Consider the following 23890-nt stretch of genomic DNA (forward strand, 5'->3'; position numbering starts at 1 on the left):
ATTTTATTGTTGATTTACTTCTGTGTTTTGGGTCGTTGTACTGTTGCATCACCCAACTTCTGTTGAGCTTCAATTGGGAGAACAGATAGCCTAACATTCACCTGCAAAATGTCTTGATAAACTTGGGAATTCATTTTTCCGCCAATGATAGCAAGCTGTCCAGGCCCTGAGGCAGCAAAGCAGCCCCAAACCATGATGCTCCCTCCACCATACTTTACAGTTTGTATGAGGTTTTGATGTTGGTGTGCTGTGCCTTTTTTTCTCCACACATAGTGTTGTGCGTTTCTTCCAAACAACTAAACTGTAGTTTCAGCTGTCCACAGAATATTTTGCCAGTAGCACTGTGGAACATCCAGGTACACTTTTGTAAACTTCAGAGATGCTACAATGTTTATTTTGGACAGCAGTGGCTTCTTCTGTGGTGTCCTCCCATGAACACCATTCTTGTTGAGTGTTTTACGTATCGTAGACTCATCAACAGAGATGTTATCATGTTCCAGAGATTTCTGTAAGTCTTTAGCTGACACTCTACGATTCTTCTTAATTAACCTCATTGAGCGTTCTGCACGGTGCTCTTGCAGTCATCTTTGCAGGACAGCCACTCCTAGAGAGAGTAGCAACAGTGCTGAACTTTCTCCATTTATAGACAATTTGTCTTGCCATGGACTGATGAACATCAAGGCTTTCAGAGATACTTTTGTAACTCTTTCCAGCTTTGTGCAAGTCAACAATTCAATTCTTCTGAGGTCTATTTTGTTTGAGGAATGGTTAACATCAGGCAATGCTACTTGTGAATAGCAAACTCAAATTTTGTGAGTGTTTTTTTATAGGGCAAGGTAACTCTAACCAACATCTCCAATCTCGTCTCATTGATTGGACTCCAGGTTAGCTGACTCCTGACTTCAATTAGCTTTGGGAGAAGTCATTAGCCTGTGAATGTTTAAAATTATGTATTCAATATAGACAAGAACAATACAATACTCTGTGTGTCATTAGTTTAAGCACACTATTTTCATCTATTGTTGTGACTTAGATGAAGATCAGATTGAATTTGATGACCAATTTATGCAGCAAACCAGGTAATTCCAAAGGGTTCACATACTTTTTCTTGCCACTGTACATACTGTACATGTGTACATACGAGAACCCTTTGAAGAACCCTTTTTGGTTCCAAAGACTGTAGGGTGTGTGTGCATACTATCCATGCGTGTGTTCCCTCTCATCGTGTGCTTGTGTATGGGTAAGGTGTGTGTGTGCATACTACATACAGGTGTATGATCTTAATTTGATCACCCTGTTGCAGGAGAACTTTCCTTCAATGGAGGAAATGTCAAACTTGTAGTGTATTTGAGGTCGAAAAAGGCTTCTGTATCAATCCCTTACAAAAATTGTCCATCAGTTATAATCAAACATAATAATTCACATTTCCTGTTGCTGCAGGATTATTTTCCTGCTGTGGCAAACTGGCTCAAATTAAGATCCTACATCTGTATGTGTGTGTTGTCTCTCACCGTGTGCGTGTGTATGGGTAGGCGTTCCAGGACTCCTCTTCCACTCGTAGAGCAGCCTGAGGCAGGATGGAGCAGAACCATGAGGGGATGTGTTTCCCGATGTGGTACACCTTGTGTGTGTACTGACCCGACCCGCCTGGACCATCCTCATACGGCTTGTTCTCTAGGATCTCCACCCCACTGCCCTCACCACAACTCTCCTCTCGGCTCTTCTTCTGCAAGAGGAGTGGGAAGAAGAAGAACGGGGGAGTCAGGGCCTGCTTTTCAGTGGAACTGTTTGCAGCGTACACACATGCACAACACACACACGACTTCATCCTCATCTCAAAGCTGAATGTATTCTAATCATAATGATGACCAAAGTGGTGATTTAGGAGAAAAATGGCTGCCATGTCAAAATACTCCCCTCCCCCAAATAAAACCTCTCCCTGTCACTCATCCTTTCTCCAGTCCTTTTTTCCTTCCTCCCTCCTGCTCTCTCTCCTCCTCTTCCTCTCCTGGCAGTCTGGTGGTGTATTAGCTTTCATCTTTCCTCATAGAGGAAGAGGAGCGAGAAAGCGAGTAAAAGAGAGAAAGCGAGTAAAAGAGAGAGAGAGAGAGAGAGAGAGAGAGAGAGAGAGAGAGAGAGAGAGAGAGAGAGAGAGAGAGAGAGAGAGAGAGAGAGAGAGAGAGAAAAAAATAGAGTCAGATGGAGAGGAGAGAGAGGAGAGAAAGAGACAAAGCGAGACAGAATGAATATGGGAGGGAGTTCTAATCAGTTGCTGCACTGTACTGACTGCTACTGCAGTAATCAATACGCTGCATATTGACTATCATGCAACTCTCTCTTCCCCTCCCGACTAGCACTGGAACATGTCACATCTGCTACCAGTGTGTGTGTGTGTGTGTGTGTGTGTGTGTGTGTGTGTGTGTGTGTGTGTGTGTGTGTGTGTGTGTGTGTGTGTGTGTGTGTGTGTGTGTGTGTGTGTGTGTGTGTGTGTGTGTGTACGCCCGCATGCTTGCATGCATCTGTCTGCTTATGTGTGTGTGAAGAGATTGCTCCTCTTAATTCCTAAGGCACCCTTACACCCTCTGTGGAAAAGGGTCCTACATGGAACCTAAAAGGTTTATACCTGGAAGCAAAAAGGGTTCTTCAAAGGGTTCTCCTATGGGGACAGCCAAAGAAACATTTTAGGTTCTGTTGAATCTGACAATTAATCTTAATGGTTGTACAGTCGTCTCAAATAAAACTGAAGGACCTCGGCGTTACTCTGGACCCTGATCTCTCTTTTGAAGAACATATCAAGACCATTTCAAGGACAGCTTTTTTCCATCTATGTAACATTGCAAAAATCAGACACTTTCTGTCCAAAAATGATGCAGAAAAATTAATCCATGCTTTTGTCACTTCTAGGTTAGACTACTGCAATGCTCTACTTTCCGGCTACCCGGATAAAGCACTAAATAAACTTCAGTTAGTGCTAAATACGGCTGCCAGAATCCTGACTAGAACCAAAAACCTCTCTACACTGGCTTCCTGTCAAAGCAAGGGCTGATTTCAAGGTTTTACTGCTAACCTACAAAGCATTACATGGGCTTGCTCCTACCCATCTCTTTGATTTGGTCCTGCCGTACATACCTACACGTACGCTACAGTCACAAGACGCAGGCCTCCTAATTGTCCCTAGAATTTCTAAGCAAACAGCTGGAGGCAGGGCTTTCTCCTATAGAGCTCCATTTTTATGGAACGGTCTGCCCATGGTCTGCTTATGGAACGGTCTACCCATGTCAGAGACGCAAACTCAGTCTCAACCTTTAAGTCTTTACTGAAGACTCATCTCTTCAGTGGGTCATATGATTGAGTGTATTCTGGCCCAGGAGTGGGAGGGTGAACGGAAAGGCTCTGGAGCAACGAACCGCCCTTGCTGTCTCTGCCTGGCCTGTTCCCCTCTTTCCACTGGGATTCTCTGCCTCTAACCCTATTACAGGGGCTGAGTCACTGGCTTACTGGGGCTCTCTCATGTTGTCCCTGGAAGGGGTGCGTCACCTGAGTGGGTTGATTCACTGATGTGGTCATCCTGTCTGGGTTGGCGCCCCCCTTTGGTTGTGCCATGGCAGAGATCTTTGTGGGCTATACTCAGCCTTGTCTCAGGATGGTAAGTTGGTGGTTGAAGATATCCCTCTAGTGGTGTGGGGGATATGCTTTGGCAAAGTGGGTGGGGTTTATCCTTCCTGTTTGGCCCTGTCCGGGGGTGTCCTCGGATGGGGCCACAGTGTCTCCTGACCCCTCCTGTCTCAGCCTCCAGTATTTATGCTGCAGTAGTTTATGTGTCGGGGGGCTAGGGTCAGTTTGTTATATCTGGAGTACTTCTCCTGTCCTATTCGGTGTCCTGTGTGAATCTAAGTGTGCGTTCTCTAATTCTCTCCTTCTCTCTTTCTTTCTCTCTCTTGGAGGACCTGAGCCCTAGGACCATGCCCCAGGACTACCTGACATGATGACTCGCTGTCCCCAGTCCACCTGGCCGTGCTGCTGCTCCAGTTTCAACTGTTCTGCCTGTGATTATTATTATTTGACCATGCTGGTCATTTATGAACATTTGAACATCTTGGCCATGTTCTGTTATAATCTCCACCCGGCACAGCCAGAAGAGGACTGGCCACTCCACATAGCCTGGTTCCTCTCTGGGTTTCTTCCTAGGTTTTGGCCTTTCTAGGGAGTTTTTCCTAGCCACCATGCTTCTACACCTGCATTGCTTGCTGTTTGGGTTTTTAGGCTGTGTTTCTGTACAGCACTTTGAGATATCAGCTGATGTACGAAGGGCTATATAAATAAATTTCATTTGATTTAGATAGTACACTCTTAGAAAAAAGGGTGCTGTCTACCCTGGCACTGGTAGACTAAGAGACTGATGGCAGACCCTGTAAGTTAGCCCGTGTATTATTCTACTCATGTGGGGAGGAACACAGTAACACACCACTCTGACTTAGATACTGTCCCTGAGACCACAAGTGTGTGTCTGAAATGGCACCCTATTCCCAATAGTGCACTACTTTCAATGGGCCCTCGTCAAAAGTAGTGCACTAAATAGGGAACACGGTGCCATTTGGGCCAGATCCAGGTCTGAAGAAGCATCAGACCTAACAGGGCATAATACGGCAGTCAAGCTGGGCAACTGTAGCAGATTGATCTCACAGGGTCTGGTTAATCCAACAGAAGCTAGGTCACCCATCACACCAGCAGAATTCCCATTATTCCAATGTAGCCTCCAGGCCTCACTAAGGCTGCTTCCTAAATGGAGCCCCTATGCGCCCTGGTCAGAAGTAGTGCTCTGTATAGGGAATAGGATGCCATTTGGGACGCGCACTCTCTCTCTCGCCTTCTGTAGATGTGAGATGGGGTTTTAGGGAGTGGTGAGGAGTGAAGGTCATAAGAGGCGGTGGAACAGCTCGGAAATTGCAGTCATTTAGTATGTAATCTAATATAGGAGCAGAACTGAGGGCCTTACATTACCCTCCCCACCCGTCTGAAGGCCTCTACCACAGGGAATGGAGTATTAGCTAGTTAATGTGAGTGGAAACTCTCCATAATATGAGTGGAAGCTCAGAGAGTGTCTGGTTTGGGACTCAGTCAGTGTACTGTGCAGCAGTGGTTCCCAACCCTGGTCCTCAAGTACCCCCAAAATAACACATTTTATTGTAACCCTGGACAAGCACACCTGATTCAACTTGTCAACTAATCATCAAGTCCTCAATGAGTTGGATGTGGTGTGTTTGTCCAGGGCTACACCAAAAATGTGTACCGTTGAGGGTACTGGAAGACCAGGGTCTGGAAACATTGCTTTGGTGCAAAGACTCTAATAAGGAAATGTGACATTAGTTTTGAGACAGCCCCAAGGGAGATATCTGATGCTGGAATCACGCACGCACGCACGCACACACAGGCACGTGGCTGTGTCTGCTCACCCTGCCGGAGCAGCAGACCAGCACTTCATTACAGCGCTGACAGGTCACATCACGCCAGCCCTGACACACACAAACACACCCACACACACCCGCCCAAACACACATGCATGCACAGAGTCCATGGTTGAGCTGCCCATCATCAATCGTGTTCCTCCACAGCAGAAAGGGAGAGAGAGGTGGAGAGATATGGAGAGAGAGAGAGATATGGAGAGAGAGAGAGGAGAGATATGGAGAGAGAGAGGGAGAGATATGGAGAGAGATAGAGAGAGAGAGAGAGATATGGAGAGAGATATAGGAGAGAGAGAGATATGGAGAGAGAGAGAGATGGAGATATGGAGAGAGAGAGAGATATGGAGAGAGAGAGAAGAGAGAGAGAGATATGGAGAGAGAGAGAGTTTGGGGTTTTAGGCGGGGTTTTTGTACAGCACATTTGAGATATCAGCTGATGTAAGAAGGGCTATATAAATACATTTGATTTGATTCATTTGTTGTTAGTGTAACTTAGTTTTTGACTCCCCCCCATCTTCTTGCCCATTCATTGTACTGTGGTAAGTGTGTTAGGATAAAGGCAGGAAGTTGGGCCTTCGGGGGGAGAAGTCCTAGCTAGACGCAGGAGCAGTATAGTTTTTTGACCATACAGACAGGTCATATTATGTATTTTCTATGTCAAGTAATCTGTACTTTAAGTTGATTGGAGAATTTTTTTTGTTGTTGCACCATATCCCTGGATGTCATTGAATGTTTGGCCGTTTGGAAACCTTGAGTGTGGACTGTATGCGGACCAAACAGCCCTGCTTCAGGCTTGGGCAGTGGCTATGGTAAAGACTATGGTAAAACGAAGCCACAATACAAAAAATCAAGTCTGAAGGGAAAAAAACTCCATGAAGGATTACTATCTGAAGGGAATCTCCGGTTCAGGGAAACACGCTGGATATTGTTCTATTTGTAATTGCATTCGGATCGTAAGGACAGCTTAAAATATTTAGATGCACTATTGTAAAGTGGTTGTTCCACTGGATGTCATGGAAGGACTTGAACTCCTAGAATTCTCCAGCTGTGAGTAACCACTGCGAATGAATGAGCAGCCCTGTTCAATGTGATCGTTGATCATGCATATTATGGAAGCGCAAAATGTGTTTATAATTGGAACGTTTGATAAACTTGGGAACGTAATTCAAAACACAGCGCTGTGATAACAATTAAGAAGTTTAAGTTTGGGACACACTGAGATCCTATGCACAATGTAACCTAATCATGTGTCTAATATTTGGCCTCACATGGAAATGCAATGCATCAACAGAATGCAACTAAAGGATCTGAAGATACTGCGTGTTTAAACTTCCTTAAAAGGGGACAAAACTTAGAATGGGATGAAATGTTTAAGACGCATCTAAAATGCCGAACTTGCACATGTTCAATTCAATATGCTGAAATGGATGACTGTGTTTTACAGCATTAAAGGAGACCTAAAGGGGCATTGCGTTTAACAATCAAACCAATAGCTGTGTCATTGTAAATTGAGTGAACTAAAAGTGAATGATGGCTGATGAAATCCCAAATAAGACCCCACTGGAGAGGGCAGAGGAGCATTTAAATTCACTCTATGCAGCCCGGAGAGGCAAACTGAGAGTGTAGACAAAATGAATGAAGTCCTTGTTGATGGAGGAAACGTTGAAACTGTGAATGAGTCTTGAAGCATTTCATGCTGTTCTCAATGACTTTAAGAATGCTCATGAATCTGTGCTAGAGCTGGTCACAGAAGAGGAACAGGAAAACGAGAGCATTAACTATTATCAAACAAGAATGAGAACTTATGAACATTTCCTGAAAGAGGTGGAAATATGGAAAAAAGCTGAAGTTGAGCCACAAACACTCATTGAACCACACGACAGCATTTCCAATGTGTCAAAAACATCAAGTAAAACAAAGTATTGTAAGGCCGCTTCCTCAGTGTCCTCTGCACACCTAAAAGCTGAGGCAAAACGAGCGGCTCTACTAGCTCAACCAAGCAACATTACAGGACAAGCATGCATTGGAACTGGAGAAAGCTCAACTGAAGGTTAGGATGGAAAAAATGGTACTGGAGACGGACATAGCAGCATATAATGCCAGACTGAAGGTCCTGGAGAGTGTTGACTCAACATCTCAATCCCATGCTGTGGCAGCTCACTTACTAAGCCAAGAAGATGGAATGAACTCTTATTTTGAGAACCAGGAACTTCTCTAATGTCATGCAAAGGCAGAATGAAATTGCTGACCTTGTACTACAGCACAAACAGGCCACACTCCCTGTTACGGAGATACCCATGTTTGATGGTGATCCTCTAACATTTAGGCCAGTCATGCGTGCATTTGAGCATGGTATAGAAGATAAGGCAAGCAGTCACCAGGATAGGCTCTATTACCTGGAACAGTACAGCTTTGGTCAGCCCAAGGATCTGGTCTGTAGTTATCTGCACATGGAAGCCAGATGAGGCTATGCAGAGGCTAAGAGATTGTTAAAGGAACACTTTGGCAATGAAATCAAAGTCACCATTGCTTACATGGGAAAAGTTTTGAACTGGACAAACAACAAGCTGGATGATGGAAAGGGACTGGGTGGCTACGCACTCTCTTATAGGTTGCTGTAATGCTATGCAAGATCCACAGAACATGGAAGAGCTTAATCTTCCCTCCAACATAAAGTTGATCATGTCAAATGTCCCTTCAAACTAAGGGGAAAATGGAGGACTACAGCATGTGATATTTTAGAGAGAAGCCACCTGAGGGCCCAGGTCAGTGACCTGGTGACGTTCAAGGAAAAACAGGCCAAAATATTGCAGAATCCACTGTATGGAGACCTTCAAGATCCCCTGTCCAACAAAAAGTAAAAGTAAAAATTTTAAAAATGGCAGCTGACGTTAAACAGCAGTTCAAGTCCAAGAGGGGAAGCAGCTTTGCCACTGCAGTAGCTGTAGTGGCAGATTGTGACTCTCAAAAACCTCTAAAAGAACAAACATACAAAGTAAAGAGACCAGGCACCTACCCTTCCGATGCTCCCAGTATCTCATGTGTATTTTGTGCTGGTGAGCATTTATTGGTTGACTGCCAACAGGTGAAGGCACACGAATCCAAGGTTGAGTTTCTGAGATCAAAAGGCCTTTGTTTTGGCTGTTTGATGAGAGGACACTTAAGCAAAGAATATAAAACCTGTCAGAGCTGTCAAAGAAAGCACCCCAGAATCCTGCATTGAAGGAAGAGAGATTTAGATCCCAAAAAGGCAGATATTAGGGTGTAGCAGTAAAGCGGGAGGAGACTGTCAGCAGGGCTCTTGTTTCACTGGAAGCTGGAGAAGATACCGGGGCTGGTACAGATTGTGCACTTGCAATTGTGCCAGTTCAAGTAAAGCACGTCTGTGTTAACCTATGCGTTTCTCGATTCTGGTAGCTCAGCAACATTTTGTACGGAGAGACTCATGAGGCAGCGGAAAGCTAAAGGCAGCGAGACTGAAACTCTGCTCCGCACAATGGGGCAGGAGAGTCCTACCAAGAGCTTTGAGATGTCTGGATTCGAGTTTGGCAACGTGGAAGGTGACACATTTCTTGCATTACCTAAGGTCTACACCCAGAATAAGATCCCAGTGACGAGAGAACATTCCCACTCAGAAATATCTCAAAAAGGTGGCCATACATGAAAGAGGTTCAGTTGAAGGAGATTGATGCTGACGTCAAACTCCTGATTGGCGTAAATGCCCCAAAGGCAATGGAACCCTGGCAAATCATAAATAGCCAATGCAAGGCAGTGAAACGCAGTGAAAATCCTCTTTGGGTGGGTGATGAACGGTCCTCTTAACAATTGTACCATGGCAGAAGAATCTGGGTGTCCTACGGTGATGGCCAATCGTATCTCAATGGCTGACCTGGGGGTTATTTTTGTAAATCAGTACAACCATGACTTCCCTGAGAGAGAGTTTGAAGAGAAAAGTGAGATGTCAGCTGAGGATCGTAAGCTCCATAACCCTCAAAGACAGTCACTACTACTTAACGTTGCCCTTTATCAATGTAGTCCTGCCAAACAATTATGACATGGCAGAGCAGCAGGCTCTAAATATTGTCAGGAAGTTCAAGAAGGACGAAGGTTACGCTGCAGAGTACAAAGGCTTCATGGAAGAGGTGATAACAAAAGGTTACGCTGAGAAGGTACCTCAGTGAGAAAGGCAAGGTATGGTACATACCACACCATGGCGTTCACCGTAAGCACAAAGGAACAATATGAGTAGTGTTTGACTGTTCACCATCCTATAAAAGCACATCTCTCAAAGTGAACTCCTTCAAGGCCCTGGCATGGCAAAGACGCTTATAGGAGTCTTGCTAAGATTTCAGTAAGAGCACATTGCCATGATGGCAGACACCGAAGGAATGTTCCTTCAAGTACGTGTCCATGAAGATGGCTTAGACTTTCTGCGATTCCTATGGTGGCCGGATGGTGATACTAACAAAAGATTGGAGGAGTACAGAATGACGGTACATCTTTTCGGTGCTATATCCTCTCCAAGTTGTGCAAACTTTGCACTGCGAAAGACAGCTGTGAGAGGGACGATGAAGAGGTGATTCAAACAGTCAAGTCCAACTTCTATGTTGATGACGGCCTCAAGTCAGTGGCCACAGAAGAACAAGCCATAGCTCTCACAAAAAAACCTCAGGGATGTGTGCTATCAGGGTGGATTCAAATTGACCAAGTGGGTCAGCAACAGCCGCACTGTGCTGGATTCTATCCCTGATGAACACAAAGCCAGGCAGATAAAAGAACTGGACCTGGACAGAGAAAAGCTGCCTGTTGAAAGAGCACTTGGAATCTGACGGAACATTGAAAGTGATGCGTTTAACTTCCGAGTCACTGTCAAGAACAGACCCCTTACAAGAAGTGGTATTCTCTCAACTGTCAGCTCTATTTATGATCCATTAGGTTCATTCGTATTAAAAGCAAAGCAAATTCTCCAAGCGCTCTGCAAACTAAAGTGTGGCTGGGACAAAGTCATCCCAGAAGAACACTATTTCATGGAAGAGATGGCTCTCAGAGCTGGACCAGCTGTCCAGATTGACAGGTGTATGATGCTTGAGAACTTTGGTCAAGTCAAGACCGCACAGCTGCATCACTTCGGTGACGCAAGTGAACAAGGTTATGGCACGGTAAGCTACCTTAGGTTCACAAACGGTATGGAAAAGGTCCACATCGCATTCATACTGGGGGAATCAAGGTTGACTCCACTCAAGCAGGTGACTATCCCCAGACTGGAACTTGCCGCAGCAACATTGACAGTGCGAGTGGACAGGATGTTAAGGTTGAAGCTCCAGATTGAACTTGAGGAGTCAACTTTCTGGACAGACATCCAGTCTGTGCTAAAATACATCCGCAACGATACCAAGAAATTCCATACCTTCGTGGCTAATAGGGTTGCTATGATCCGTGACCTATTGAAAGCAAAACAGTGGAGGTAATTGAATTCCAAACACAACCCAGCCTATGATGCCTCAAATGTTGAACCTTTCCTGAACTCAAAGAGATGGCACAAAGGACCAGAGTTCCCAGAGAAAGCAGAAACACAGTGGCCAAAAGTCCCAGAGGAGCTTGGCTCCATCCCTCCGGATGATCCAGAGGTGAGTAACGACGTCATCGTAAACAGTAAAAGTGTGGAAGAAAAGAGTCCGACCAGCAAATTGATTGAGTACTCTTCCACATGGAACAGCTTGAGGCAAGCAGTTGCCTGGATGCTGAAACTGAAGAGACTGCTTCTACAGTTAAGCCAGAAAAGGAAAGTTCTCACACAAACTGATCCAGGATCAGATCAGAGTCTAAAAAACTCACTGAAGGAACAACTTGACAAGTTCAAACTGAAGTTTGGAAAAGAAAGTCTGTCTGTGTATGACCTAGATGAAGCAGAAAAGGTCATCATTCCATTTGAGCAATGACAACACTTTAAACAAGAAATTGCACTAGTTGTGAAAGTAAAACAAATGTGCCAAGAGAATCGGCTCAATCTGTAAGCTTGATCCAATTGTTGACAATGGCATTCTGAGAGTGGGAGGAAGATTAAGCAAACGGAACTAAAGAATCCTATGATCCTGCCCAAAGACTCCTACATCTCCAGACTGATCTTACTGCACATCCAGGGAGCAGGTTGGCCACTCTGGGAGAGGTCACATGCTTTCTAGACTTCGCCATCGACATTGGATACCCCGTGCCAACTCCTTAGTAAGGAAGATCCTTACGGGCTGTGTCTTCTGCAGGCGGATGCAAGCTAGAGCTGGAGAACAGAAGATGTCACCTGATTTTCCGCCTTTCACCCATGTGGGCATAGATTACTTCGGCCCTATAGAGGTGAAGCGAGGCCATGTTCATATGAAGAAGTATGATGTGATCTTTACTTGCCTTGTGAGTCGAGCTCTCCATCTAGAAGTTGCTAGTTATCTGGATACTGATTCCTGCATGAATGCCATGCGCAGGTTCATCTGTCGAAGGGGCCCAGTAACAAGTATCAGAACAGACAATGGCACCAACTTTGTTGGAACACACAGAGAGCTAGGAGAACCTCTGAAAGAGCTGGATCACAACAAGATTCAACATGAATTACTGAAGGAAGGAGTGACATGGTCATTCAACCCTCCCTCTGGAGCGCACCATGGGGGGTATGGGAGAGGTTGATTTGACTGGTGAAAAAGATTCTCTATTCAGTCCTTAAAAGAGAAAGTACTGGATGATAAGGCTTTGCAGACAGCCTTATTATGAACGACAGACCAATCACAACTGTAACAAATGACCCTAATGATCTAAAACCCCTGACTCCGAACCATCTGCTTCATCTGAAAGCAAAGCCAGTCCTGCCACCAGGACTATTCCAGAGATGCGACCTATAATCACGACAGAGATGGAAGCAAGTACAAAATATCACTGACCTCTTCTGGAAGAGATGCATCAGGGAGAATCTTCCACTTATGCGGGAGCGGAACAAGTGGAACAAAACTAAGATAATCTTCAGTCCTGGTGACCTTGTGGTCATTGTCGATGACACCGCCCTAAGGAACTCTTGGCTAATGGGGTGTGTGGTGGAGGCTTTGTCAGGGGCCAATGGTCTTGTCCGGAGAGTCATGGTTAAGACCAAGACCAATATCTTACAGAGACCTATCAATAAACTCTGTCTGCTCCTTGAGGTGGCTGAGTGACACACACACACACACACACACACACACACACACACACACACACACACACACACACACACACACACACACACACACACACACACACACACACACACACACACACACACACACACACACACACACACACACACACACACACACACACACACACTTCTCCATCTTTGAATCACGTGCACCTCTGATTCTTCGATGTCGCACTCTTACATTCTTTGACGCCAAACTTTTGACATTTTTTGGAAGTTGAACACTTGCTGAACACTTCAACTCAGACTGAGATCTATGGACTCTTTTCCTATATGGGACCTTGTGTATAGCTATAAACTGTAATAGTGCTCTGGTATAGAATGTTTTGTGTATTGTATATCAAGTAATTGTTGTGCATTCAGTGCAGTTAACAGTTAGGTGCCGGTATGATAGAGCCGATTTGGAAATATTTGTATAAAAGACAGAACATACAAAGCTCCATGTACGTTTGTGTAAATATATTAAATATTAATGTATATGATTATTTAAAATCATATTTATGATTTATATTTACCTGATTGAGATGTATTTATTCGTTGTTAGTGTAACTTAGTTTTTGCCCATTCATTGTACTGTGGTAAGTGTGTTAGGATAAAGGCAGGAAGTTGGGCCTTCGGGGGGAGGAGTCCTAGCTAGACGCAGGAGCAGACATACAGACATACAAACAGGTCATATTATGTATTTTCCATGTCAAGTAATCTGTGCTTTAAGGTGATTGGAGAATAAACATTTTTGTAGATATAAGAAGAATAAACCTTTTGGTTGCACCATATCCCTGATTCTCATTGAATGTTTGGCCGTTTGGAAACCTTGAGTGTGGACTGTATGCGTACCAAACAACCCCGCTTTCAGGCTAGGGCAGTGGCTATGGTAAAGAGGAAAGGAAGCCACTATAATCTGTATAAATCATTAAAAAATGCCAAATAAAAAAACACTTTTAAAATAACAAATACAACTAGTTGAATATTGGAATGTATTTGGAAATAGACTTGGAAAGTCTTGTAATGTATTGGAAAATACTGAAATACACAGACAAGTGTATTTTCAAATACAAATATTTAAATACCCAGGTCTGGTCCTAGCCTCGCATGCCACCCTGATCTGTCAAGCTTACATGACTGGTTCGCTGCACGGATAGCGAACCATTCATGTAAGCTTGAGAGAGGTGACATGCGAGGCTAGCTTGTTGCTATGGGTATCTGAAATAATGTATTTGGAAATAAGTATTTTTTAAAAATAGTTTCGGCTTTTTATAGGAAGTTATTTGGAAATACTTTCAAATACTTCAAATCAAAGTTGCTGATTTGTCCACATTATTTGCACTAAATATAAATTGCTCTGGATGAGACCTACTGGGAACAAACTGGTTGAATCAATGTGGTTTCAACATAATTTGCCATTGTATTGTGACGTGGAATCTACCTGAAAAATACATTAGATTGGATTTTTAAAAAGTATTATTTTGAGGGTGAAATTTCAACCACAGGATAATGTCATCATTGTAACCCATTTTCAACAAGGTTTCTCTATGTTGAATTTTTACCATAGAAACAACGTCAGATCTTCAGCGTTATATCCACTATTAGAAAAAACTATAGGCTGTGCAGCACCTCCTACTGGAGAGTTGATATATCTACAGTTATTCTTTAAGTCTCCCATTCACATCTTCATTTCAACCAAAAATCTAAGTTAATAATAGTACTAAATCAAATCATTCTTTATTTAAAGTGCATTTAAAGCTGCAATATGTAACTTTTTGGCCAACATGACCAAATTCACATAGAAATGTGAGTTATAGATATGTAATTCTCATTGAAAGTAAGTAGAGATGTGGTAGAGCTGTTCCATGTGCATTATTTCTTCCTGTTCTTAAATTTAGTTTTTGCATCTTTTACTTTCAGATTTGCACAACAGCTGAAAATACAATATTTTTGGTTAAGAAAAATATATTTCACAGCGGTTTAGATGGTACACTAATTCTCTACACTAAATTAGGCAAACTATTCGAATTTTAGCAACCAGGAAACAGCAGAGCGAATTCTGCACAGTGCACCTTTAAAAGTTTGATTCGATTAGATTTAGTCCTATTCTTTAACACCGATTTTTGGTTGAGATGGAGACATGAATCCAACATATGAATTATTAATTTGTAGACAAACTGGAAATTGTGTTTGGTTGTCAGCACAACCTAATATCAACCTTTGAAGAAGATGTATCTTCTACTTGGATGGTTAGTGCTATTATGGACCCTTGTCCCTACCCTAAACCCAAACTCCTACCCTGACCTTAATCCCAACCGTAAGCCATTTCTCCCCCCGTTATTATTTTCCACTAACCCTACCATCCCTCCCCTAATTGAAACACTTAAGCTTCCACTTCGAGCTTATACATACAATATACATTTTACAAACACTATATTTTACAATAGTTCTCTTTTGTTCGTTTTCAGTCCCATCCTTCAGCTACCTTCAACACCTCCCATCTATCTCTGAAGACCATCTATTTCTATTTGCCATATATTTTTAAACTGTGATGTGACGTTTCAACCTTAACCATTTTCAATTTCAACTTCAATGGAGAACGTCAAAGTTGGGACGTCCCAATGATTCGGGATAACATGGAACCTGCTTGGATAGTTCCTCTGGCAATAATTCCAGTTTGTCTACAAATTAATCATTGATATTTTGGATTCACATCTCCATCTCAATCCAAAATCTAATCAAATCAATCTTTAAAAGCACTTTACATGTTAATATTTGGTTGCATTGACAACCAAACACAATATCACTTTAGCAATACAGTAAATAGCTTACTAACATGTCAACAAGTTACAAATTCTATGTTGGTTTCCAACTAAACCAAATATAAAAGTTAAAAGAATAGGATTAAGCCAGTGAGTCAGATGAAACTATTCAAGAATTAGACATCCTTTAAAAGCTTTTTGGTTGCGTCTTCAACCAAACACAATTCAATAATACTTTTGTAATACAATAAATAGCCTAAGTTAAGGCTCTTACAAACTAATATAACACTATTTATTGAACTTAAAACTAGTAACATTTCTCAACAGCCGTGATTTTGGGCAGTTCCATATTAAGACATGTGACTGTTCCTAGTGCAAAAACAATGTCTTATCCCGGGGCTTGAGCAAATGACATTACTAAGTTGCTCCCGAATGTACTACGTCAGGACATGGAAATCGATTCTATCGTAGTCCATGTGGGTTTTAATGACATTATGAAGGCAGCTCGTGAACAGTTGAAACTGGATTTTAAAGAGCTGATTGATTGATTCCCTGCTCGACACTAATAAAAGACCCATCATATCTGGCCCTGTGCCCTCTCTGAATCGTGGCATTGAGCGCTTTAGCAGGACTCTCTCTCTTCACAACTTGCTAAGTGATTATTGCAGTTCAATGGGTGTTACTTTTGTTGACAATTCCGACACCTTTTGGAAACAAAACACGTTTTATAAGGAGGATGGGTTCCACCCAAATCATTCCGGTTCCTGGATCATTTCACAGCATTATAAGGCTACGTTATGACAATGACTTATCAATGACCCAAAGCCCAGCTCAGCTAATCCCTACCATTGTGATGCAGAGTTGTCATAATGCTTAGGCAAATGTACATTATACCAGGGGTGTTGGTAGACACAATGTAAGTAACCTAATTTATGTCCCTCTAACTACCCTGAATGCCTCTGCTGATCCTACAGCTATTGTATGCAGTAATCACGTGCCTACGGACCAACGTTAGGCTGTTAGCACTGAGGTGGTGTGCCCAAGCAGGTAGTCCACTCTGTGCAGCTCACCCTGCACTAACATAAATAACATGAGCATGTCTACTTCTGCTAAGCTTCCCAGTAAATCAATGAAATCAAGCAAGCATCCCTAAAAAATAGCCCACAGTAAAATATGAAGCTTAAGAAACAAGGTTCATGAAATGAATAACAAATAAGTCTAGCTGAACAGCCAATTGGCAAATGTACTGCAAATTGAAAAATCATGTGAGTAAACTGAATAAAAATAACAAACTATACTATGAAACAAAGATAAATTATATGAAGAATTGCAATAAAAAAAAGCTCTAGAGCACCTTAAATTATATTTTGTGCAAAAAGGCAAACTCAGCACCACCATTCACTGACTCAGATGGCTGATGATCACAAAACCAACTGATATTGCCAATTACTCTAATGATTTTTTTAATTGGCAAGAACTTAGGCATGACATGCCAGCAACAAACGCTGACACTGCACATCCAAGTAGAACTTATCAAATAATGAAAGACAAGCATTGTAATTTCTAATTCTGTAAAGTGAGTGTGGAAGAGGTGAAATAATTATTGTTGTCGATCAACAATGACAAGCCACCAGGGTCTGACAACTTGGCTGGAAAATTACTGAGAATAATAGCGGACGATATCGCCACTCCTATTTGCCATATCTTCAATTTAAGCCTACTAGAATGTGTGTGCCCTCAAGCTTGGAGGGAAGCAAAAGTCATTCCGCTACCTAAAGAATAGTAAAGCCCCCTTTACTGGCTCAAATAGCCGACCAATCAGCCTGTTACCAACCCTTAGTAAACCGTTTAGAGTTACCCAAGATTGTAAAGTGTCATGGTCAAAACATGTCGATACAACAGTAGCTAAGATGGGGAGAAGACTGTCCATAATAAAACGCTGCTCTGACTTCTCAACAGCACTATCAACAAGTCTGGTCCTACAGGCCCTAGTTTTGTCAAACCTGGACTACTGTTCAGTCGAGTGGTCAGGTGCTACAAAGAGAAAAGTACAATTGGCTCAGAAAAGGGCAGCACAGCTGGCTCTTAAATGTAAAAGGAGAGCTATCATTAATGACATGCATGTCAATCTCTTATAGCTCAAAGTAGAAAAGAGATCGACTTCATCACTACTTGTTTTTATAAGAAGTGTTGACAAGCTGAATGCACCGAGCTGTCTGTTTAAACTACGAGCACACAGCTCAGACACCCCATGCATACCCCACAAGACATGCCACCAGAGGTCTCTTCACAATCCCCAAGTCCAAACCAGACTATGGGAGGCACACAGTACTACATAGAGCCATGGCTACATGGAACTCTATCCCACATCAGGTAACTGATGCAAGGAGTAGAATCAGATTAAGTAAAAACGGATAAAAAGACACCTTATGGAACAGCGGGAACTGTGGACACACACACACACACACACACACACACACACACACACACACACACACACACACACACACACACACACACACACACACACACACACACACACACACACACACACACACACACACACACACACACACACAGTTGCTAGCACACCCAATCTACATACACGTACATTGTAATATTGTTGTATAGTGGTATCACTCATCTTGTATTGTAGATATGTAGTGGTGTAACGATATTACACGATACACTGTTTTATCTTATGTTTTATGTGTGATCCAAGTGCCTTAATGTGTTTGGAACCCAGCAAGAGTAGCTGCTGCCTTGGCAGCATCTAATTGGGATTCTTAATAAATACAAATACATCGATGGCCACATTTTGATGTTAGCCTGATGTAACTACAAATGTATTATTATGTATTCATAGAACGTGTGCATGTTCAAAAGAGCATGCACAGATCGCAGGTCTGCGGAGATCTTCAGCATTGATCCTTGCACTGTACTTTGAATGAATGTAATTTCAACTGCAATCCGGTTCATTTGGTTGTGCTATGAGATGCAGCACAGTGATAAATATTTGACATTGTAGTCCCATTGGAATTTGGTTGTATATTTAGATGGTTGAAAGCATCGTGGTAACCCATTAGGATTTCAACAAGCTTCTGTCTTTTTGAGTGGGTGAATAAAGGTTGAAATCTCATTGATCAGCATCTCAACCAAATATGAACAAAATGTCCACGTTGAAATGACGTGGTGTGCCCAGTGGGGAGTGTCTTCTAAATGACAAAAAATGTAAATGTTTAAAAAAAATACTCAAATGAACAGAACATTTGTATTTAAATAACAATTCGTTAAATATGCATGTATTTGAACCCAGGTCTGTTCCTTTCCTCATCTCGCCTTTGAAAACGTGACATAGGTGGGGGAAAGCTACATGTTAGGAAGCCTACTAGGAGTCTGCTTTCACTTGTCCAGTGGTTTGACATTGACAGCAGTGCAGAGGGAGAAAAGGAGCCGTGGAGAGGAAGCCACTTTAAACTACTGAGATGCCCAAAGTACTTCCGTCTATGACATGGTGCTGGCAAGAGTGAAGGACAGAAGTGTTGACCGTGAGAAAAACAATGTCATGGACAGAAAAGTGGAAAAAGAGTGTTTCCAGGAATCTGCCTGAAGATTGAAAGTTTTGTGCTGAGAGAAACAGTAAAGCCCAGGCACCAAGGACAAATAGATAAGAAGTTGGGTTTTTTGAAGAAAAAAAAAAAATATCCCGGGAGCCAAAAGAGAGTTCCTTGGTTACAGTATCTGAGCATGAAGACATGCATGGAGGGACAGGGATCCCGGGAAAGATAGAAAGAGAGAAATATGGAGACAAATGAGTGTTAGTAAGTAATGGTGGCTGGAAGCTGAGAGGGCAGCAGAGACCGAGAGTACCACAGGAATAGTAATGTCTTGGCTTTGCTGAGGTCTGATTTCTGCTGGGCCCCAGTTACCGCTGAATATTTTATATGATACCGCAAGGTTAGCAAAAAAGACACACAAAACACACACACACACACACACACACACACACACACACACACACACACACACACACACACACACACACACACACACACACACACACACACACACAGCATGAAACAGGTCCTCAAGGTCTACACTGCAGAGTCAGTCTCTTCCAGCCATACAAATTATTACTTCAGCCAAAGGAAACCAGGTGTGTGTGTCGACCTAGTATGTGACCAATAAGGGACAGTAATGTATCAATAAGTACCAATTATATACAGCTTATGAAGCACAGTCCACATTGCAGCTCTCCAGTCTTTCACATGGACATACTGAATAGGACCAACATAAGGTGGCTCTCCATCCTACTGTCTGTTGTCCTCATTTCTCCCTGTGTTTAGTCTCTAAATTTGGCACACACACACACACACACACACACACACACACACACACACACACACACACACACACACACACACACACACACACACACACACACACACACACACACACACACACACACACACACACACACACACACACACACACACACACACACACACACACACACAACACCAATTGAGGAGATAAGTACTTTACACCAGTGTGATTTGGTTAAGTAAAAATACTTGAAAGTACTACTACTAGTTTTTTGGGGGTATTTTTTACTTTACTACATTCCTAAAGAAAAGTATGTACTTTTTACTCCATACATTTTCCCCGACACCCAAAAGTACTCCTTACATTTTGAATGCTTAGTAGGACAGAAACATATTTTAAGTCACACATTTATCAAGAGAACATCTCTGGTCATCCCTACTGCCTCTGAACTGGCAGACTCACTAAAGACATGCTTAGTTTCTAAATTATGTCTGAGTGTTGTAGCATCCCCTGGCTATCTGTAAATATATTTTTAAAAACAAGAAAACGGTGAATTCTGGTTTTCTTAATATAAGGAATTTGAAATTATTTAAACTTTTACTTTTGATACTTAAGTATATTTGAGTAATTACATTTACCTTTGGTACTTAAGTGTATTTAAAACCATTAAAAAAAACTTTTTCTCAAGTAGGATTTTATTGGGTGACTTTCACTTTTCACTTTTATCTCCCTCACAAACTTCAAACATCTGCTATCTGAGCAGCTAACCGATCGCTGCAGCTGTACATAGTCTATCGGCAAATAGCCCACCCATTTTTACCTACCTCATCCCCATACTGTTTTTATTTATTTACTTTTCTGCTCTTTTGCACACCAATATCTCTACATGTACATGACCATCTGATCATTTATCACTCCAGTGTTAATCTGCTTAATCTGTTAAAGTCATTTTCTATTAAGGCATCTTTACTTTTACTCAAGTATGACAAATCGGGTACCTTTTCCACCACTGCAAAATCAGCAGTGTAACATTGTCATGGAAACACTGGCTGGATCATTTGGACTTTTCTTTCTCCATTTCCCTCCATCTCTGCCTCTCTCTTTCTCTTTTTGACTCTTTCCATCAGTCTCTGCCTTTCTCTTTCTCTTTTTGACTCTTTCCATCAGTCTCTGCCTCTCTCTTTCTCTTTTTGACTCTTTCCATCAGTCTCTGCCTCTCTCTTTCTCTTTTTGACTCTTTCCATCAGTCTCTGCCTTTCTCTTTCTCTTTTTGACTCTTTCCATCAGTCTCTGCCTCTCTCTTTCTCTTTTTGACTCTTTCCATCAGTCTCTGCCTCTCTCTTTCTCTTTTTGACTCTCTCCATCAGTCTCTGCCTCTCTCTTTCTCTTTTTGACTCTTTCCATCAGTCTCTGCCCGTTCCTCTGTAAGTCTCCCTCTTTCCCCTTTCTCTATCTGCTTCCCCCAATCACCTTCCCTCTCTCTGTCTTTTATTCTCATTGCAAACAAATGACGGCAGCCACTGCCACGCTGCTGCTGATGTCACAGGTTACCATGGCTACCAACCGCTCAGCTGTGACGCTGCCCCAGAGGAGAGATGCGTTTGTGGGTAAGGTTTACAACGTTTACATTAACATTAAAACAGGCAGCACATGGAGCTCCATCAAGTATTCCTTCAGGGGTCACCAGGTGACCTAATCACCCATAATCCTCTAGGATAATGTCCTGAAGTCACATCACTGGTTGGCTGTGACTGTCCTAGGAAAGATCTGCTCTTCAAAAGTAGCTACTGTACCGTGGGTTCATATCCACAAAACCAACTAATATTTTGAACAGAACAGAGACTGTGTGCAAAACATTGGAGACAAGCATATGGAGAGCCAGCTGGCCTTAGAAAGCGCCCATTAAATTGGTGACCTGAACCATGAACACAACCAGACACCATGTTACACACACAAACACACACACACACACACATGCACAAGCAAGAACACACACAGCTCACATCACCACCTAACACCTGATCTAGGGTCAGTAGGGCTTCTGGGTCACAGCAACAATCTGATGACTCTCTGACCTAGACCACTGTTTTAGGATGATGGTATATTCCGTAAATGCTTCGTGAACATGTTGTATTCTGCATGCAGTATGTTAGCCATGCTATGCTAGGTATTGTATCCTGATTGATGCATGTTAGACATGTAATACTATGCTTAGGTTGGAGTCATTAAAACTCGTTTTTCAACCACTCCACACATTTTTTGATAAAGTCGGATTGGACATCTACTTTGTGCATGACACAAGTAATCTTTCCAACATTTGTTTACAGACAGATTATTTCACTTATAATTCACTGTATCACAATTCCACTGGGTCAGACGTTTACATACACTAAGTTGACTGCTTCTGATAGGCTAATTGACATAATTTGAGTCAATTGGAGGTGTACTTGTGGATGTATTTCAAGGCCTACCTTCAAACTCAGTGCCTCTTTGCTTGACATCATGGGAAAATCAAATGAAATCAGCCAAGACCTCATGAAAAAAAGGGAAGCATGGGGGTGGCAACCTCATGTTGTGGAGGTGCTTTGCTGCAGGAGGGACTGGTGCACTTCACAAAATAGATGGTCACATGAGGTAGTAAACTTATGTGGATATATTGAAGCATCAGTCAGGAAGTTAAAGCTTGGTCGCAAATGGGTCTTCCAAATGAACAATGACCCTAAACATATTTCCAAAGTTGTGGCAAAATGGCTTAAGGACAACAACGTCAAGGTATTGGAGTGGCCATCACAACACCCCGACCTCAATCCCATAGAAAGTTTGTGGGCAGAACTGAAAAAGTGTGTGCGAGCAAGGAGGCCTACAAATCTGACTCAGTTACACCAGCTCTGTCAGGAGGAATGGGCCAAAATTCACCCAACTTATTGTGGGAAGCTTGTGGAAGGCTACCCGAAACAGTTAAACAATTTCAAGGCAATGCTACCAAATATGAATTGAGTGTATGTAAACTTCTGACCCACTGGGAATGTGATAAAAGAAATTAAAGCTGAAATAAATCATTCTCTCTACTATTATTCTGACATTTCATTCTTAAAATAAAGTGGTGATCCTAACAATCCTAATTTTTAGTAGGATTTCATGTCAGGAATTGCAAAATATTAAGTTTAAATGTATTTGGCTAAGGTGTATGTAAACTTCCGCCTTCAATTGTATATGTATTCTGTGTGCTGTATTTTCTATGCTAGCCAGTAACCACCCACCTGGATCATGTAGAGCTGGGCGATGCGGTACTCCTCCACGCTCATGGGCATGGGGATCCGGTACTCCTTGATCAACATGGTGGCTGGTGGTAACAGGGGGCTGGGGGGGGGGGGGGCAGAGAGTCGTCTCTACCCAAGCAGCAGCAGCATCAGCATCAAACAGCCACGATGGAAAGCATCATGGTTCAGACCTGTAGGAGGAGGGAAAAGAGTTACACTGGGTGAGAGGAAACCTTGTAGTATTTGATTTGGTCAAGTCTATGTGGTGAGAACTATCAGTAGTCTCAGATGTCTGTGTGATGACACACACATGCAAGGGTAAGAAGAGAATACTTGACACTGAATAGCATAATCACATATAAATCCTTAATCCAATCAAGACAACACTTCCTCTCCACATCTTGTGTGTGTATATGTCCTCAGTCACCATTCAGCCCTGAATCAGATATATCAAAACATTTACCTACTAATCAAATATTGATATTTTTTACAAGTCCAAATTATATCCAATGTTCTAGCCACTTCCCAGTAACGTCCATACTAAATGCCAAAAGTTATTCCTGAAAGTCAATGTCCCTATTCACTGTAGAGGTGCAGTAACAGCAGTCTGCTAACAATGCAATTCCACAATCGGCAAGGCCCAGGCATCAGCATCCAATCAGTGTCCAAGTAATGACAAAACAAAATATAAACAACGTTTCCTTCAGTAGAGGTCTGCCCAAGCCTCCCAAGAGACAAGGCAGCATGGCAACACACACAGACAGACAGGAACGAGTTAAGGGAGTCACATGACTGAGGTGGCTTAATGTAAGGCAGATTAAACACACAGCACCGCACTTTGTTACACAACTCTGTCTAATAGCAGAGGAGAGAGAGAATGGAGGG

The 23890-nt window shown here is 42.5% G+C and overlaps 1 protein-coding gene across 2 annotated transcripts in view; it reads right to left on the reverse strand.

The window, feature by feature from the left end:
- LOC124048652 (membrane-associated phosphatidylinositol transfer protein 2-like) overlaps positions 1-23890 on the reverse strand; it is an 81536-nt gene that overhangs the window by 33927 nt on the left and 23719 nt on the right. For both annotated transcript variants that reach the window (XM_046369641.1, XM_046369640.1), the window contains exons 2-3: positions 23006-23196; positions 1512-1726 (exon numbers count right to left, since the gene is read on the reverse strand). In XM_046369641.1, coding sequence (XP_046225597.1) covers positions 1512-1726; positions 23006-23083 — 293 coding nt within the window. In that variant the 5' untranslated portion in view covers positions 23084-23196. The remainder of the gene's footprint in view (positions 1-1511; positions 1727-23005; positions 23197-23890) is intronic.

The sequence above is a fragment of the Oncorhynchus gorbuscha genome, linkage group LG11 (assembly GCF_021184085.1).
Source record: "Oncorhynchus gorbuscha isolate QuinsamMale2020 ecotype Even-year linkage group LG11, OgorEven_v1.0, whole genome shotgun sequence".
In the NCBI taxonomy this organism is placed as follows: Eukaryota; Metazoa; Chordata; class Actinopteri; order Salmoniformes; family Salmonidae; genus Oncorhynchus; species Oncorhynchus gorbuscha.